This window comes from Hemicordylus capensis, chromosome 2 (assembly GCF_027244095.1).
Source record: "Hemicordylus capensis ecotype Gifberg chromosome 2, rHemCap1.1.pri, whole genome shotgun sequence".
Taxonomy (NCBI): Eukaryota; Metazoa; Chordata; class Lepidosauria; order Squamata; family Cordylidae; genus Hemicordylus; species Hemicordylus capensis.
The window spans coordinates 218,862,207-218,881,577 of record NC_069658.1 but is presented as its reverse complement, the minus strand read 5'-3'; the positions used below and the strand labels follow the sequence as shown (position 1 = coordinate 218,881,577).

Below are 19,371 nucleotides of genomic sequence, written 5' to 3'. Positions count from 1 at the left end.
CTCCTCTCTCCCCTGCTTAGCCCTCACCGCAGCATGATTCCGGCCAGAGGTTGTCCCCCACACCCGGTGAGGTCATAAAGGGGACCGCCGTCTTCCACCGGCGGTGCAGACCAGGGGCTTATAGGGGGCCGAGGGACCACAAAACCCCACCAATGCAAGAGGGAAATGGCATTTTCTCTCAAGGTGCCTTGGCCGCAACAGGCAGCTGGTTTTAAAGCTGGTTTGGATCGGACACACGAACCGTGCTGGGCATCAAATCCCCAGGATCACTTCATTCCAGTGCCATTCATCCAATGACCCTTTTGCATGAACGCACAAAATGGTACTTTGCCTCTCCCCCGTACCACGCCGCCACCCTCCTCCACTTAGCCCTCCTCGGTACACGTGCTTGCTCCCCTTCCCCCAAGGAAGGTCCACCTGCACTCCCTTTCTGCAAAGCCCGAGCCAAGGCAGCCCTCCTCCCTCCCTCCGCCACTTAGCCCTCACTGTGGCATGATCCCGGCCAGAGGTTCCACCCCCTGGCGAGGTCACAAAGGGGGCCACCATCTTCCACCAGCAGTGCAGACCAGGGGGTTACAGGGGACAGAGGGACCACAACGCCCCACCGATGCAAAAGTGAAACAGCGTTCCCTCTCAAGGCGCCTCGGCCGCAACAGGCAGCTGGGTTTCAATCAATCAACCTTTGGCTGCAAACAATGAGCATGCAAGAACCAGCAGCCCTTCAAGTGGCACCCAATGCCATACCTTTTCCTCCATGCCCCCGCGCTGCATACAGTTTGAAGCTGTAAAGATAGGGAATAAGATAGCTGTAGGAAGATCTCAGCAGCACGTGGAGGCAAGGCACAAGAAGGGTCCCACGCCTCCGTGATACACTTCCTCTTCCGTGCCATGTGCAAAATTGAGGAAGTGAGTGCCTTGATTGCAGTTGTGGAGTGGGGGTTGACTCCCAGTCGGACCGGCACTCAACCCTTCGGGGACCAGCAGCGGTCCAGGGACCGGTGGTTGAGAAACTGTGGTGTAAAGCACATAGGGTGCCAACCAGCCCCATGGGTTGCTAACCCATGGGGTACTGGGTTCTGTTGTTTCTGAGATGTTTTGAGTGTAGATTCAAATTCTGTGGTAGCATATGAGAGTGGATTCATGGTTTATCATTGAAAATCTCATATGCTACCAAAGAATCTACACTCAGAACACCTCAGAAACAATAGAACCTAGCACCCCATGGGTTAGCAACCCATGGGGGTGGTTGGCACCCTATGTGCACTACACCACCACTCGCTCTTGGCCACCCCAGTGCCCCCCAGGTGAAGTTATGGGTCTGCTGAAACCTCCATTATTCCCTGGGGGGGGGACCTTAAAGAAGCGTAAACTTCAACAATTCCTAAGAAATCAGCCCTTTGTCCTATTCCTTTGGAATCTGGGTTGTGGCAGGCACCCCTTGGGGCAGTGCCACCCAACCCACTGTTTCCCACCTCAGGCCCCCTTTCTTCCCCGAATCTGCCCCAAAGACATCTCAACTTCAGAAATTCTTTTAAAATCAGCCCTTTTCCCAATTCCTTTGGAATCTGGGTGGCAGCAGGCACCCATTGGGGCACTACCACCTGAACTACTCTTCTGCCCCCAAATCCCCCTTTCTGCCCTGAATCCACCTCAAATAACATCAACATCACACATTAACAGCAGCAGAGCTTTGGAAAAAATCAGGCAGATTTCCAAAGGTCATGCACATCCACATCCCCTCCACCCGAACACCCGAAATGCAATTGATCTACACACAACAGTGTGAAACAACAACAATGAAATGCACACTGCCCCACTGGCCAATGAGGGTAAAATTTACCCTTAAATTTGCTTAAAAGGAATAAGGAGCCAATTGCCAGCAGATCAGCCCATCCTTTCGCTGGCCAATCTGCAGGCTGGAAAGGCTGGAAATTCAAACAGGTGTCAAACTCAAAATGGAGACTGAAGGAGAAAGACATTTTACGTTTGCAAAATGGAGTTCCAAACAGCCGAAACAACAAAATGTTTTGTATCCGAAACAGGGATGTTTTGTTTTGGCTACAAAATTTTCTGTTTTGAGCATTGGGTATTTTGTTTTGGCTACAAAACAGCCGAAATGGCCTGTTTTGTGCACAAAACGTTTTGTATCCAAAACAAAACGCACATCCCTAATAAAAAGCCTGAGTGAACAAATGCATCTTGATCGCCTTTTAAAAAGTTGTAAGAGATGGGGAGGCTCTTATTTCAGCAGGAAGTGTGTTCTTCCGAAGGCCTCGGGGCAGCAATGGAGAAGGCGAGGCCCGTCCCTGAGTAGCCACCAGACGGGCCGGTGGCAACTTTACTGCACCAACTTTAATGAAACATCCTAAATCTAGCAAGCTAATGCCAAAGTGATGGTAGCCATGTTGCTACTGCCTGTTGGTGTTGATAGCTGTCTGTGATGTACCACTCTGGTACCACTCTGCTGAATTTTCTTTCTTTCTTTCTTTCTTTCTTTCTTTCTTTCTTTCTTTCTTTCTTTCTTTCTTTCAAATTGTTAATATATGTCCCTTCTGGTGATAGGCATGTTTGTAATAGTTTAACTGATAGCTATCCTTACCTCATCCCAGGTGTTTTTTGAGGGTTTTTATTTATTTATTTATTTATTTATTTATTTATTTATTTATTTATTTATTTAGGGTTATCATATTTCTTCCTGGATAAATCTTACAATATCTATAATAGGGGGGAAAACACATAGGGAATTATGATTTATTGATTGGAAGTTGTTGTATTTATGACCTGCTCTTCCTCCAGCAGTAGTAAATCATCCCATGTACTAGATCCTCTGATTCTTTTTCTTTATTAGACTCTCTCTGCTGTTGAGATTGGGCCTCAGAAGAATGATGTAGCATTTAGGGAGAAAGATGCAGCCCAGGAGACCAGCACTGGAGGCCAAGATGGAGAAGACCTCCACGGCCACCATGAATTTCCCCTTGGTGCTCAAGTAGGTTGGCATAAAGGAGACCCAGACGCTGCAGAACACAAGCATGCTGAAGGTGATAAACTTGGCTTCATTGAAGCTGTCTGGCAGTTTCCTAGCAAGGAAAGCTACCGTGAAGCTGACGAGGGCCAGGAAGCCCATGTAACCCAGGACGGCATAAAACATGGTGACCGAGCCCTCATGACATTCCACTATGATCTCGCCTTTCTGAGAAGAGAAGTCCAAATTTGGGAAGGGGGGAGAGGTTCCTAGCCACACAGCACATATTACAACTTGAATTAGGGGGCAGGCCACGACAATGGAGTTTGTCAGCTGTCTGCCCAGTATTTTTCTTGCCATGTTTCCTGGCTTGGTGGCCATGAAGGCCAGGACCACAGTGAGAGTTTTTGCCAGCACAGAAGAAATAGCAACAGAGAAGACCATACCAAAAGCAGTTTGTCGAAGAAGACAGGTGACCTTCCTGGGTTGACCGATGAAGAGGAAGGAGCAGAGGAAGCAGAGCAGGAGGGAGATGAGGAGGATGTAAGTGAGGTCTTGGTTGTTGGCTTTGACAATGGGTGTGTCCTGGTATTTGATGAAGATGGCCAGCACCAAACATGTGATCAGAGACAGTAGAAAGGCAAGAGAAGCCAAAACGGACCCCAGTGTGTCTTGATACGAGAGGAAGTGGATATTCTTGGGGATGCACTGGTCTTGGTTCTGGTTTGGGTATTGATCTTCTGGGCACTCGTCACAGCGAACTGCATCTGTAATGAGGAATCTGTAATTGAGGTATTGTTGAACTCTTTGCTAGCAGAGAGGAGGATATGCCTTGTGTGTTTTCACTTGCATCCCTTCCAGAAGCAGCTTTTCTGATCTAATGGCTGCCACAGGGAGACAAATAAGAACCAGGTGTGCAGATATGGGGATGGCGTCAATACCTCAATCTCACTGCATTTTTCTATGCAACAGTACACAGCAGAAACATTGACACAGATGATGACACAGTTCTGAAGATTTCCAAGGTGAGAACACTTCCTCACTAAACGTGAAAGATAAATGATATCCTCTTAGCCCCGCCTCTCATCCCCACCACCATTTTAATATGGATTTGTGTCTACTTCTGGTGGAACTTACCTGTTTGGTTAGAAAATGTCCCTTCTGGACAAGGGGCACATTCATAACAACAAACTGGTTTCTCCTCTAGGACATTTCTGCTCTGCCCTGGATGGCAATACTCTACACAGCGCGAAGAAGGTAGTGTCTGAAAGGGGGGAAATTTCAGTGAGTGAAATCTTAACAGGTTTCCCTTCATCAAAAATGGTTGAAATCTACCTTGAACAGGATGCAATATTGCATACAAAGGACTGTGTGTGACTTGCAAGTGTTCTGAGAAAAGTACATAAGATCCTCTATATCCCCTTGTGAACCCAGAATCAGCACCTGGTCCTCACCTGGTTAGGCCACAAAATGGCATCAGTGTTAATGTTGAAATCTGGTTTTGGATTTGTCCAGCCAACTTTACGTCGAGCCAGAGTGCTATTGGAGAAGACGATCCAGTTCAAAATGTCAAACCCAGAAAACTTCATCTGTTTTTCTGAAAAAGACACTTCTTCTCCAGCGCCATTGTTGAAGTGGATGTTGGCCAAAGAAGCATGAATCTGGAATGACAAATTTGGGAAATTTAGACAGGAGAGATTTTAAATACCTGCCCTCGGAAGCTGCAGTTTGATGTATTTCCCCCCTCCGTCTCATGAGGGTTTAATTACTGTGTTGGCATTACCTGGTGAAATAGTGCTGTAATACAGGCATACATGGTTTTATGATGGGGTTGCACTGATGTAAAAGATCTAGGAATTTCAAGATCAATGACAAGTGCAGGGAAGGCTTGGTTAGTGAGAAAAGGAGGAGAAAAGTATGTAACACGGACACATTTGAGTGGAGTTCAAGGTGCCATTTAAAACTACATCCCGACACTTTTTACCTGTTAACTGATGTCAGAAGAGGCAGTTCTGAGGGAGAATTGTACCTGCCACGGCTTCACATTAAGAAGCGACTTCTTGCTGTCCCACTTCAGCCCACGTTGTGATCTTGAACACGCAGCGTGTAATGCGTGTGCCACAGAATAAACGGCATTGTAAATGGTGTAGCTGTGGCCAGCCATGCTCCCTTCAAACACAGAGGCCGGCAGGATCTCCAGCTTCTCCTCCCCTGTACAGATCCTCCTCCCCTCTTCCGGGGTCTGGCCTGACTTCTGCACCTCACAGTTGAATGCAACCTCCCACCAGTCTGGAAGAAAGACATCTCCCTGGGGGTGGTAGGGATCCAAAGCCCTGAGGAAACTCTGGAATCCAGGCACAGCCCCTGTGTGGACTGTGAAGGACAAAGCATGGAAATTTCTGACAGACCACCACTGATACTGAAATCCCTCCACAGCAAATTCCCACTCAGAGGTCAGGATCCAAACTTTGTCAAGTGAAGTGTGTGTCTGTTCTTCAAAGAAAGAGACTGTTGTTATAAAGTTCTGTATGACATTGGAGTCCCCAGAGAGAATTGCCACTTGGGCATTACTCTGAAGAGCTGCCAAAACTTGTTTGTACCGTTCATCTGTAAGTATAGGAAACATCAAAAATTCGGGTGTAGGTCTTTCAGTAAAGGTCACGCAGATATCATGCTGGGCAAGGATTGGTGTGAGACTCCGGATGAAATTTTCCCCATTGTCGTCATCTGAGGCAACGATCCCAATCCAATTCCACTGGAAATACTGGAGTAACCGGACTAATCCCATGCACTGCAGCGTGTCCTGGGGGTCAATCTGATAGAAACTAGGGGAACTGTCCGTGTCACTCAAAACAGGGTCTGCTGACTTGAAACCTAGCTAGAAATGGGAGACGGGTTGTAAGACAAATGCGGGGGCCGGGCCGGGGAAAACCATTTTTCCCCTAGTGTGGGGAAGGCAGGCTTTCCTTTAGTGTTATTCTTCCACTCGGCTCAATACACTGGAAGAGGTGTATTGGCATTTCCCCCTTTGCTATTTAATTATAATAGGAAAGATAGCTCATAAACATCTTCCTGTCTTTTGCAAAACATTTCCAGTCATCAAGGCTTATGCACTATACCACATTACGTAGAGGTATCCTTTTTAGAAGAAGAAAAGAGCAAACAACAGGGCATGACTCTCAGCCCAGAAAATACCCCCACTTTTGTTCAAATTTCTTGAAATTTGTATCTGAAGGGTGTGCAGGCAGGAGATGGACAACCTCTGCTCCAATTCCTTGTTGCAGGAGGAAGGCAAACAGGCTTCCTTTCGGCATGGTTTATTTCCCACACCCCTATCATATGGTTTATTTCCCTTCTGTGTCTGTGAATAGGCTAGGAAGCTACTGCTGATTTACAATAAGAAGAGCCCTGCTGGATCAGGCCCAAGAAGGCCTCTCCAGTCCAGTGCCCTGTTTCCCACAGAGACCCATCAGATGCCCCTGGGAAGCCCACAGACTCCCCAGCAACCAGGATTCTGAGGCATCCTGCCTCTAAGCCTTGAGGTATCCTATAGCCCTAAGGACAGCTAGCCATTGATAGATCTGGCCTCCAGGAATTTGTCTTTCAAAGCCATCCAAGCTGGTGGCCATCATCCCCATACTGCATGGCTGAGAATTCCATAATTTCATTATGCAATGTGTGAAAAAGAACTTCCATTTGTCGGTCCTAACTTTCCTGGGCATCAGTTTAATGGGAAAACCCTGGTTGTAGTATTGTGGGAGAGGGAGAAACATTTACCTTTCTACATCATGCATAATTTTGTGAACCTCAATCATGTCTCCTTTCAAGTCACCTTTTTTCTAAGTTAAAAAGCCCAAAATCTTGTAACCTTGCTTCATAAGGAACAGGGATGGCAAATATGGCATCCAGTAGCTTGAGGGGGGGGGGGCAGAATTTTGCATTCCCCCAATGAGTATTTATTTATTTATTTCATTAATATATTAATATACCACCCATCCACAAACAGCTCAGGGTGGTGCAGTGTCAGAAATAAAATCACTTTAAGCCATGGCTCTTTTGAAAGCCTCCAGGGATGATAACCCTCTTATATACACGGGGATATAATCTATACAATCTAGGGACGGTTACTGAGAAGGCCTGATCACACATTGCCTTGAGACTAACAAGTGGCACCTGCATATTGATGTCTGAATCTGAATGCCTGAAAAATTCCACATCTTTGCAAGAGGGGAAAACTGGGCACCCTGGAATAAATGATGGATAACATAGATTGCTACCATGAAGAAAGGATTGTCTAGAAAGGAAGCTGAAAGGAAGCTAGAAAGGCATTGTCTAGAAAGGAAGGGAACTTGCTATCAGTGGTTGGCTAGGAGGAAGGAGGCTTCTGGTTGGAAACGGACGTTGAGGAAACCAGTACAGCAGGTCTGGTGAATTTTTGAAGAATTTCTGGACATAGTTTCATTTCTATTTCCATCACTTCCTCTCTTAATATGAGGGCAGCCAGCTTCTTCCTGGAATAGTCACAGGTACCTAATAGTACCACTTAATTCTGTTCCTCTTGGATTAAATTGGTTCTTGGCGACCACATGAAATCCTAGCAGAGAAAGTCCAATGCCAGATCCCATTCACAGAAGAACTGGAAATGCATGATTCAAGGGGCTGGTTTTGACCTTTAAACTCCTAATGATCTGAAGTCATGAGGTACCAAATGCACTTGCCTTCTCCCATTCACCAACTCACACATCTAGGTCATTGTGTGGTGCTGCTCATGATCTCCATGGAGGGGAACATGGAGCATGACAGGGCCTTCTCAGTGGTGGCACATAGAGTATACAATATACACTTTGCCCCGTCTCTGTTATCTTTTAGATATTGGGTGAAGTCAGCCTTATTTCAGAGGGCATTTGGGATCCAAAGAGTTTATGAATTTGTGGTGCTGGTTGCTCCTCATGAATTTCTTGGTTCCTATTCTTTTTGATTTATTTTTGGAAGGGAGGTATATAAATCAAATAAATAAATTTTGTTGGGTTATTGTTGCTAAGTTTTTATTGTTTATAAGCTGCTTTGTTGACCTTTCTGTGATAAAAATATCTTAAATAATAAAGCAAGCTTGTTACCTCTTCCTCTTGCTATGTAAACTGAGCCATTTTTGGAAAGGCAGTGTATCAGTTAAACAAACTGATATACTTATATACAGTATATCAGTTAAACAAACAAACAAACAAACAAACAGCTTTGATAACCTTTTGTTGAAAAGCAGTATATAAATATTTTAATCATCATCATAATTAATAGTGTATAATAGGCTACTGCAAGGACCCCTTACCCCCTTGCAAATGCTTCCTACCTGTGGGATCTTGAAGACTCCCAAGATAGTTGCCATCTGCTTTGAAATTTTGGAATCCAGGCCCCCAATGATGGATACCAACTTGCCCTGTCTGTCACACTGGTAGTTAGGAATGAATTGCTTGCCTGCAGAGAGCAGAGACAGTGTGTCCTGATAGGATTTTCCTGCATAATAGTTGTCTTCATAGACACGTAACCCCATAGTTAAGTTGGGGAGGAGAACTGGATACTTGTTGAGCTCATTGACTGCAAACGCCAAGGCCAGGATGCACTGGTAATTTTTCAAAATAGGTCTGCAATGAGAGTGACATGGGTAGTGTGGACAGAGTTGGAACAGCAGAGTTGTGGCCTGCCATGAAACCCCTCTGGTTCACCCCTATTTGAAAAGGCTCATCTATACCCAAGCCCTTTCAATATGTTTACCCCTCCTTTCTCAAACTTTCAACTTGGGTATCCCACAGAGATCTCTTAATGTATGTGTATATGCACCTACAAGTTCAAAGGTTACAGTTGAGACAAGCAACTCCAGTCAATTGCTTGCATCCAGACTAAGATACTCCTGAGCACTTCTTCTGCCTTAAACCTTGGAGAGGTGCTGGCAGTCAGCTTAGACAGTACTTAGCTAAATGGACCAATGGTCTGACTTGATATAAGGAAGGAAAAAGCAGGAAAGGTGCAAGAGTGACTTATGGCTGAATACAAGTCCCAACACGTAGTGCGTAGGCTTAATTCACCCCAACTCTTGGCCTTCCTCTTTCAGCAAAACATTGGTCTGGAGAAAAGGAATGCATACACGCAAAAGTTGAATAGGTGCAGCTTCCCCAATCACTTGCTAAAAATGCCCCTTATTTATTTATTTAACATGTGAGCCACCCCGAGCAGTAGTGCACTGGAGGGGCGGGGTATACATATTTTAAATAAATAAATAATAATAAATATTTATATACCGCCCAAAATGCAAGTCTCTGGGCGGTTTACAACAATTTATTAATTTCTGCTTTACGAACATCCAGAAGACACCATGATTGATTGATTGATTGCCTTCAAGTCAGTGTCAACTCTTAGCACCCACATAGATACAGTAGGTATAGGAAAGAATCACCCCCTTTGATAGACCTTAAATTCTGGTTCCCTTACATCCTGAAATGAAAACACAAAGAAAATTCCCTTCACCAGCTGTACTTATCCAATGCAACCTATAACATCCAACTGAAAAACATCACAATTACAGTCCAGAAAAAGTGTCAGAAATAAAAAACAAGAATTACTGAGATTGAAAAAGGATCACCCCCCCCCCAATGTCAATATTTTGTTGAACCACCTTTTGCTTTAATAACAGCCTTGAGTCTGTTGGGATACTTCTCTATATTTGTGCTGATGTTATTGACTGATCTTACGATTCATCCATATCACTTTATGCACATGATTGTTTCACCTTCAATATAATTTATATGTATATATTCAATTGATTTTGTTTTCTGTTACGTTATCAGAACTGTTGGTTTGTTGTTGGCAACTGCAGGCGAACGTCTCTAGAAGATCTTAATAAGCGGTGGGGATCCTGAAGTTGAAGATGCTTTCCCAGGTACACTGACTGGGCCCAAGCCATTTAGACCTTTATAGGTAGCCACATTCACCAGCACTTCATATTTTGCCCAGAAATGAATGGGCAGCTAGTGCTATCTACCCCCGGCACAGTACCTCTCGTGACTGTTGCTGGTGTCTATCTTGTGTTGCATTTTAGCCTGTGAGTCTCTTTGGGACAGGGATCCATCTTATTTATTTATTATTTCTCTGTGTAAACTGCCCTGAGCCATTTTTGGAAGGGCGGTATAGAATTGAATAAATAATAATAATAAATACGTATTCCTGATGTGGCAGGAAGGGATTCATGTGATATTTGAATTCCTGCCTGGCCCCAGACTTCCTTCCCAGCCCAATATGTTAGGATGGCATTTGGCTGGAGAATTATCTTTGTAAGGAGGTTTGTCAATGACTGAACTGCAATCTGCATTCAGGTTGCCTCTTAGCATAATAGTGATACAAAGTTCACTACTTGCATAACTTAGTGAAATTTGGGTGAGGACTAATCTGCTTAGACTTTTGTGTGGAGAGGTATGAGAGCTTTTTGGGGTGGGGGGAGCAACAAACATCAGATTAAAAGCAATTAACAGTGAAGAATAATTTAAAACAACACTAACAACAGAACCAACCTAGATCTGATCAAAGGCTTGGTTAAACAAGTGTGTCTTGAGAGTTCTGTTAAAGGCTGCTGGTGAAGTTCTAACAACACAAGAGTCCATTCTGTAGTCTTGGGGCGACTGAGTTGCTACCACATGAGCTGGTCTCTAGAAGTTCTTAATAAGCAGAGGGGATCCTGAAGCTGAAGGCCTTCCTTAAATATCCCGGACCCAAGCCATTCAGAGCTTTATAGGTAATCACCGGCATTTTATATTTTGCCTGGAAATGTATGGGCAGCTAGCACTAACCCACCCACCCCCAAATAAATCCCTCTTTTACTATAATTATCAGGGGTGTTCCTCTGAAAATCCATCTAGCCTAATCAAACAAGATTTACTTCCAAACAGTCGGAACGGAAACAAGCACTTACTGAGAAAAGGAGAAGTCCCATGTGATGGGCGATTCCAAAAACATTGTCGGCTTGACTAGAGTGAGGTGGAGAGGTAAATTCCCACCCACCACAAAGTCTCCTGTCCTGTAAAAGTAATCTTGGAGTGGGAAAGGTCTGCTTAAGAGGCATTTGGCCCACAATGCAATGATGGTGGTTTGAGGAAAGAGCCAAAACACTAACAGCCCAGTCGTGAGCATCAGAGGGGAAGGGCTCCTTGTATCAGCAACCAAACTGTGTTGGCAGAAGAAACCCCTTTACAGAACCCCAATAAGTGCAACCAATTGCACAGGCTCCACCCAGCTGAGAACTGGATATGCGCAGCACTGGGTGTTTGGGATAGACGCTCAGATTTGAAGGTGCCAAGTCCCCAGCCCAACCCTTCTTGGAAGGGTCTAGGGCACATTTATAATACTATACTACAAACGTGATTTGTCTTGGATTTCTTTTTTTATTGACTTAATGGATTGGCTTTTGAAACACCAAGACTTTGTTGTTATTTTTAACTTTTAATTTCAGGGGTAAAAAATTATATGCCTAGAGAGCTGAGTTTTCATCATACCTCTGAAGCAGAAAAACATGTTTTCATGGCCGCAAATGCTCTGGGGCCTTGAAACAGCTCATACCTGTTTTTATTACTATTTCAATCATCATTTGTATTTAACTTTCGCCCGTTGGGGAAGAGCAGCTGGTACCTTCAAACTTGTCAGGGTCTGGCCTTGGGCCCATCTGCAGCTGAAGCCTGACATCCACAATGGAACACTGATATACCAGAGCCAGGAGGGTTGCCACCACGTGTCCAAGGTTGGCCTGGACAGTCCAGGATGCAGTAAATAGTAGTAATAAGTTGATTGTTGTGACCACAGGTCATCACTTAGCATAACATGGAAGAGAAAAGACAACATGCCAAGAAGTTACATCAGTTTAATTAAGCTAAAACCAATGCTACAGTTTAGAACATATAATTTTCTTTCTGAGTTTAAAAGAAAGCATGATGAACGTGTCAACTTGACAATTGACATATGGAATTGCATCCGCAAGATAAGTAATATGTTCTACATCCGAACGCTTAAGTTTATCTATCAACAGTGTTTTTCCCCTGATCACATCATAAATAGGGTAATATAGGAAGTAGCAGATGATGAGGGTATTCACATGTGCATCCAAAACTCGTCTAAGGGAGCCCAGCCGGTTTTACGTGCGCGTGTGAACCACCAGGATCAGTCTGATCCCGGAGTTACCACATCGGCGAATCCTCCCTTCAAAATGAGGTTAAAGGACTGAGTGCTCCCTTAACCTAGTTTTACCCATTGTCTCTCAGCCGCACCTGGAAGCAGCCACAGCTAGAAGATTCAGGGAGGGCAGGGGGGGAAATCCCATAATGTACAGTGAAGTGCACGATGCAGTATTGAAGCTCCAGAGGTAGGGCGGGGTGACACTTCCCAACACGCTGACCCTCAGAGCAACCAGCAGCAGCCGGTGATCGTCTGAGCAGGCAATCAGCTTGCCCAGAGACAAGGACCTGCTCATCTGTGGGGGAGGTAAGCTTATTGCCCAGTTGGAACCCCTCTCTGAAAGGGAGAAAGGGCTCAAAGTCCTCCACTTGACCAGCGCCACAAAGTGCCATTCCACTGGGAGTCTGCGGAATCTCCCTTCAATATATGCTGTGGGCATAGTCTGGAAACAAAGAGTTGTGAAAGCCTTCCTCAGTGTTCCGGCAGTAATATTAGCGAGATACTGAGAGAGACTTCTAAGTATCTTACAGTGGTGGTACCAGGATGAGAACTTTGAAGACTACTGCAGCAGCGTCTCTACTGGCGTCCCATTCAAGGAGCTAGTCTCTAATATTTTCTCTGCTCCAAGAACTAAATTCCCCCACCGGAGGCAAGGAGTACAACTGCAGGATGAGACACAAAGGTTTGGCCTATTGATTCCCACCCATATAGTGTAAATAAGATTAGGCTACATAACGATCCCAAAGACTCTCTGATTTCTTAAAGTATCTCAACGATGCTATATGGACTCTAACGGAGATTGAGGATAGTCCTATCTCCATTCTTAAATAGGCAGCAGAAATTCCCTGGGGAAGGCCCAAAATCTTCCTTGGGAAATTTTTCTGGACAATTTCCAACTGGGCAATAGACTTCACATCCCACCCCCAGATCTCAACACCATACAACATCTGGTGGTAAGGTGTGTCTTCTATGCAAGGGACTCATGGAAGGAAATGCCCAGATACTTGGAGGAGCATTGCTCTATTTGTTGAGTGTTAACTGACCACCAATATTTGGTGTGACTACTACTTTTGTTTTGTCCTCAGTTTCTCCCTTTCACAATAATCAGCCAGTCTGGCCAACAGTATTCTGAGAACAATCTTGGTACAAAAAATGAGTGCCCTGTCGTCAGTGTACATTAAAACAGAAACTTTATGCCCACTATGTGAAGGGGGAAAGGCAGTTTCCGGACTACTTACAAAGGCAGCCCCACATAGAGTGCATTGCAGTAATCCACTCTGGAGGTTACCAGCAGATGTACCACTGTTTTGAGGATGTTCATCTCAAGAAATGGATGCAGCTGGTGTATCAGCCAAAGCTGATAAAAAGCCCTCTGGCCACCACCTCAACCTGGGACACCAGGGAGAGGTTTGGATCCAGAAGCACCTCCAGACTGCATACCTGTTCCTTCCGGGGGAGCATGTCCGTATCCAGAACCGGCAGATCAAAATTGTCTCCTGAGTTCTGACCCCACACAATAAAACTGCCAAGAGATCCAAAAGGACCAACAGAGTCACACTTCATCTGTCAATTCCCAATTGGAGATCATCCATCTAGCCGACCAAGGCAGTCTCCACCCCATAGCCCACCCGAAAGCCAGTTTGAAATGGTTCTAGATAATCAATTTCCTCCAAGAACACCTGGAGCTGGGAGGCCACCACCCTCTCAGTTATTTTGCCCAATGACGGAAGGCTGGAGACAGGCATATAGTTGCTCAATTCTGAGGGATCCAAGGCAGGCTTCTTCAGAAGCAGTCTAATGATTGCCTCCTTAAGACAAGGAGGCATCCTGGCCTCCCTCAGAGAAGCATTTATAATCTCTACCAGGCCCTCTACAACAGCCTCCCTGCAGATAGTATAAGACATATCGGACAAGGATCAAGAGGGCAGGTGGTAGGCCGCATCATTCCAACCAACTTGTCTACATCCTCAGGAGTCATAAACTGAAACTGATCCAGGGTCATTACATAAGAGGAGCTGCTGGACACCTCGGCATCAGAGTTTGAATCCAAGTCGGCCCGAATAGGAGAGATTTTTGTCCACAAAGAACCCATTAAAAACATCACAGCGAGTAATTGTTGGTTCTAAGTACTGATTCAAGGCGGAAGGGGTGCACATTAGCTTCTTCACGACTCTGAACAACTCCGCCAGACGTGAACTTGTGGAGGCAATACTGGAAGAAAAGAATCGCTTCTTTGCCACATGTATCGCCTGAGCATAGATCTTCAAATGCTCTCTATGTAATAATCTGTCAGATTCGAGTCAGGTCTTCCTCCACTTGCACTCTAGTCATCTACCTCGCCGCTTCGGTCCTCGTAGTTCTTCTTTATACCAATGGGCCAGTTTCAAAGCAGGTCAGAGAGGACGCTTAGGAGCAATCATGTCCATTGCCCTATCTATCTATCTATCTATCTATCTATCTATCTATCTATCTATCTATCTATCTATCTATCATATTAACAGTATATCATATTCTTGTGATATATGGAAAATATTATTGTTAAATGTACTATGTTATGTGATACTGTTCTATGTTATGTGAAAACTGCAAATAAAAATCTAAAAAGAAGAAAAAAGAAAGCCTATCCCACTTGCTGTAAATTTGCAGAACTGCGAAGAGATGGTAGAGATGGAAAGTCATCATCTCTCTTGAACAAACAGTCTTTAAAGACTCTAGTTACTGAGATGTTATACTTTGCTAAATAATCATGCATGCATAATAGTTTAGTTGGAATATCAGAGTTTTGGAAGGTGACAACCAATCTCTTATGGAAGATGCCAACCGGGAGGTTAAAAAGAGAGATTGCAGGTGTATATGCGAAATGCCACAATTAAGAAGTTGGGTCAGAGATAGCACACACATCCCCATGGGTATTCCAGTGGTTGTATTTAACCCCTTAACCTATATACATTGCAAATTCCTAAGTTTGTAAGCTTCAAGAGTTTTTAGAGTGATTTGCAGCCAGGACTCTTTTCAAGGGCTCATTTTGCTTGTTAAAAGCTGTCTGACTTACTAGCCTATTGACTCCTCCACACGAAGGCACTCTCTGGCTGTTTAGATTCTCCACACATCCACCGATTACCTTTTTTCATTCCATCCAATTTGCCATCAATCTTGTGTAGTTTTCCCAGCAAGATTATTTGGGTTTTTGTCATGAGGAAATTTTTTTTGTATAAGTTGTCTAATGCTGGTGCCTCTACATTCTTCCATGGGAGATTTTGTAAAGTCTCTGTAGAGAGAGGGGAAAATAATTGTTCTCGTTCACCAGAAGCACTAGGTGTTTCCAAATCCAATTCTGAATATTTGTTGTTTGTTGGAAAAGTCGACATAATGCATTGCCAGATAGATTTTTCCCCAAATTCAATTTTTATTAATTTTAACAGTAATAATATTATTATCATTCATTGAAAATACACACAAAAAGGTGGACTTCCCGCACACATCTCTTCGTGAATCATCAACTATAAAATTTACCCTTGCTATAATAATAATTCAAAACATAAATTCAAACCCTTACAAACATAGCCAATCTACCGAACCTGCAGTTTTTTACTAAATTTCAAACCCTGCTGTAAAGTCCATAGTAGGAAAGTAATTCTTTAGATACAACAAGAATGGTTTCCAATCTTCTTTAAAACATTCCAAGTTTTGGTCTCTTATTAGTGCTGTAAGTTTTGCCATCTCCACATATTCCAAAATTGTTATCAGCCAGTCTTCTTTTGAAGGCAGTTCATTCTCTTCCATTTCTGTGCATATATAATTCTGGCCGCCGTAGAAGCATACATAAAAAATGTTAAATTAGTTGTAGAGATTACACCTTGTGTTATTCCCAGCAGGAAGGATTCTGGCTTCTTAGGAAATGTCATTTTAAACATTTTCTTTAATTCATTATAAATCATATCCCAATAGGCTTTAGCCTTCCCACAGGTCCACCACATATGAAAAAAGGTGCCTTCAGAATGTCCACACTTCCAACATTTGTTTGAAACATTTTTGTACATTAATGCCAATTTTTTTGGTGTCAGATACCATCTATACATCATTTTATAATAGTTTTCTTTTATAGCATAACATGCAGTGAATTTTAAATCATTTTTCCATAACTTTTCCCAGGCTGTCATTTCTATATTACGCCCCACATCTTGAGCCCACTTTATCATAGTCGTTTTAACCACTTCCTCTCTTGTCTCCTCCAGAAGCAACAGTTTATACATTTTAGTAACCAATTTTTCATCATTTTGACATAATTCCGTCTCAAAATTTGAAGTCTGATCCTCAAATCCAACTTTAAAGTCTTTCTTATATATCTCATTTAACTGATGATACTGAAACCAATCTCTAACCAAATATTGTATTTCAGTTAAACTTTTTAACTTACAATCCTTTTCCTGAAAATGTAACAAATCCCTATAGGTACCCCAACACATTTGCATATTTACTTCTTTACGTGATAAGGCCTCAATCGGAGATATCCATAATGGAGTTTTAGGTTCAAACCAATTTTTGTTTTTTAACCACATCATCATTAAACTCCTTCTCACATAGTGGTTCAAAAAGTCTTTATGTATTTTACTTTTTTCATACCACATATACGCATGCCATCCAAACCTTCTATCAAATCCTTCCAAATCAAGAATTCTAGGGTTCCTTAATGTTATCCATTCTTTTAACCATGTCAAACAAACAGCATCAAAATATAACCTTAGGTCTGGCAAGGTAAGACCACCTCTTTCCTTTGCATCTGTTAAATTCTTAAAATTAATTCTTGGTCTTTTCCCCTGCCAAACAAACTTAGTTATGTCCTTCTGCCATTGCTTAAAACAAGTTAAAGTGTTAATTATGGGAATAGTCTGAAAAAGAAACAACATTTTAGGCAGTGTTACCTGAGCAAATGACCATTGACACGGATAGTGAAAGAGACAAAGGTTTATTTCTCAGCGCTGAGGACGACCCCTGGTGCCTTTTGGCAAAAGTCCAAGGAGCGTACCTCTTACAGACTAACAAGAGTTTATAAAGATTTTCCTCCACCCCTAGGCATCAACATTCAGCCCCAAAGAACCAATCAGTTCATTACATTCGTACATATGCTTGCATAGAGGCTGGACTTTGCGCTCTAAGTTTCTAAGTTTCTATTTCACAGCAGAGAGATAATTAATTAATAGGAGAAGCCTTCACATTCCTAGAACAATACAGTTACTATTCAGGGGAGCCTATCTCTCCCCGCTGCTGCAAACCCCCACTTATTCTGCTCTGGGCAGATAGCTGACCCAACACTTTCGTTTGGTCTGTACTTTTCCATCCCACAGAGGCACTGACTTGCAAACACACTTTCTACAAAGCAATTACAAAGCAGCTTTCTATTAATGCTACACATGTCACAGCAGGACATTCATGTTCACCACTGAAATTCTTCCCATTAAAGACAAATTCATTTTAGACCATCTTTGTAGATCAATTTTCACTGAATTCCATATTTTAACATAGTTGTTTATGAACAACAAGGAGTTGTTATTTGATAACCAGAGCCCCAGATATTAAACTTTCTTCTCCACTTTCAACTCACTTATTTCAGAGAATCTGTCCTTGGTTTTCTGATCCATATTTTTATTTGCCAGATAGAAATTAATCTAATTTTAGCTGTTTTCTTTCTTTCTCAGCCTTGAGACCCACCTGCACTGGCAAAGTGTGTGTGGCTGTTTCTTCAAGCCCATTCTACCTAAATAGTTGAGTCATTCTCCTCAGTATAAATATCCCAATTTCAACGGCAGGCAGACTCAAAAGTTAGTTATCCAACTCTAGATATTGAGATAATTCCAGACACAGTAACAGAAAAATGGGAGGAGAATAACAACCAAACAGCCATGGCGCTCTCTGCCCAAGCTGTTACCAGGGAGCCATTTTGACTCCTCCCCTCAGGATGTAGGAAAAGTGTCATCCTGGACAACAAATGTCCAGGAATTTGAGCGGGAAGATTGCTTTAATGGATTTTATCCATCTTGCTGGTGCATCTCTCCCAGTATTTTAGCTACATTATTACATTGTAAACCGCCCAGAGACGTAAATTTTGGGAGGTATAAAAATATGTTAAATAAATAAATGATGTCAGTGAATGCTTCTAAATGCCAATTTCATGCCTGTTGAGTGCCAAGAACATTCAGTGACGAGAAAGAGAAGAGGACGACCAGCAGCAAGGTGGATGGACTCGATTACGACAGCAATGAATGCACCACAGCAATGGATGACCTAAAAGGCCAAGTTGAAGGCAGATCATCCTGGAGAGAATCTGTGTATGTGGTGGCTAAGAGTTGACTTCACGGCACTTAATTAATCAATCAGTGCCGATTTCAGTGGAGGATGTTGCTGCCCAAACATGTGACTCACATGGAAGTCTATGCATTTGTGGCACGACTGGCCCCAAATCTGCGCTAGAAGTGGAGTACACACACACTTGGTTTTGCTGTGTGAAATGTGCAACTCCACTTCTAGCCTCTCAGCTGCTCTGCCATGGCTGCCTCAGGCGAGGGCTGGTGTTCTCTCTCCCTCCCCCCACTGGCACCAAGAGAAGACGAATATTTATACGCCACTTTTCAACAAAAGTTTCTAAAGTGGTTTACATAGATATAAATAAAAATGCCAAGAAAGCAAGAGAGGCGAGCCAGGTTTCAAGTTCCCTCCCTGGCTTCTCCAAGATAGGGCTGAGAGAAATTCCTGCCTGCAACCTTGGAGAAGCCGCTGCCAGTCTGTGAAGACGATAATGAGCTAGATAGACCAATGGTCTGACTCAGTATATGGCAGCTTCCTATGTTCCTATAGCCGCTCCTCAATCCCCATCAGTATTTAGAAAGCAAGTGAAATCTTGGCTTTTTACACAAGCTTTTATGTGTGGTGTTTATGTTGCTGTTGCTCTGTATTTTATGGACTCATTGTGTATGTTTTCTAAACTTTTAATTAGATTTGTAGGTAAATAGAGGTAAAGTGTGCTGTCGATGTCGACTCCTAGCGACCACAGAGCCCTGTCGTTTTTCTTTGGTAGAATACAGGAGGGGTTTACCATTGTCATCTCCCGCGCAGTATGAGATGATGCCTTTCAGCATCTTCCTTTATTGCTGCTGCCTGATATAGGTGTTCCCCATAGTCTGGGAAACATACCAGCAGGGATT

General features: G+C 43.4%; 1 protein-coding gene across 6 annotated transcripts; it reads right to left on the bottom strand.

Annotated features, from left to right (window-relative positions):
• Positions 1–1,271: 1,271 nt before the first annotated feature.
• LOC128348309 (vomeronasal type-2 receptor 26-like) lies at positions 1,272–18,393 on the bottom strand. Of its 6 annotated transcripts, none has more exons than XM_053304168.1 (7): positions 17,095–18,393; positions 15,225–15,440; positions 11,633–11,810; positions 8,310–8,601; positions 4,417–4,623; positions 4,100–4,226; positions 1,272–3,729 (listed from the first exon to the last, which is right to left on the bottom strand). In XM_053304168.1, the coding sequence occupies exons 4-7, from the start codon at positions 8,508–8,510 to the stop codon at positions 2,819–2,821; spliced, it is 1,446 nt and encodes a 481-aa protein (XP_053160143.1). In that variant the 5' UTR covers positions 8,511–8,601; positions 11,633–11,810; positions 15,225–15,440; positions 17,095–18,393; the 3' UTR covers positions 1,272–2,818. The 6 variants fall into 6 exon arrangements, with proteins under 6 accessions (XP_053160143.1, XP_053160145.1, XP_053160147.1 ...); XM_053304170.1 differs by having other exon boundaries at positions 17,775–18,393; XM_053304172.1 differs by lacking the exon at positions 8,310–8,601.
• Positions 18,394–19,371: the final 978 nt, after the last annotated feature.

What these genes read in the sequence shown, in the direction of transcription:
- LOC128348309 (XM_053304168.1), bottom strand. Translation starts at nt 8,510, where the DNA reads ATGGGGTTACGTGTCTATGAAGACAACTATTATGCAGGAAAATCCTAT. An exon ending in GAGTCTTCAAGATCCCACAG is followed by an intron (nt 4,624 to 8,309) that starts GTAGGAAGCATT and finishes TTGTCATTCCAG; the next exon opens with ATTCATGCTTCTTTGGCCAA. An exon ending in CCATTTTGTGGCCTAACCAG is followed by an intron (nt 4,227 to 4,416) that starts GTGAGGACCAGG and finishes CCCCCCTTTCAG; the next exon opens with ACACTACCTTCTTCGCGCTG.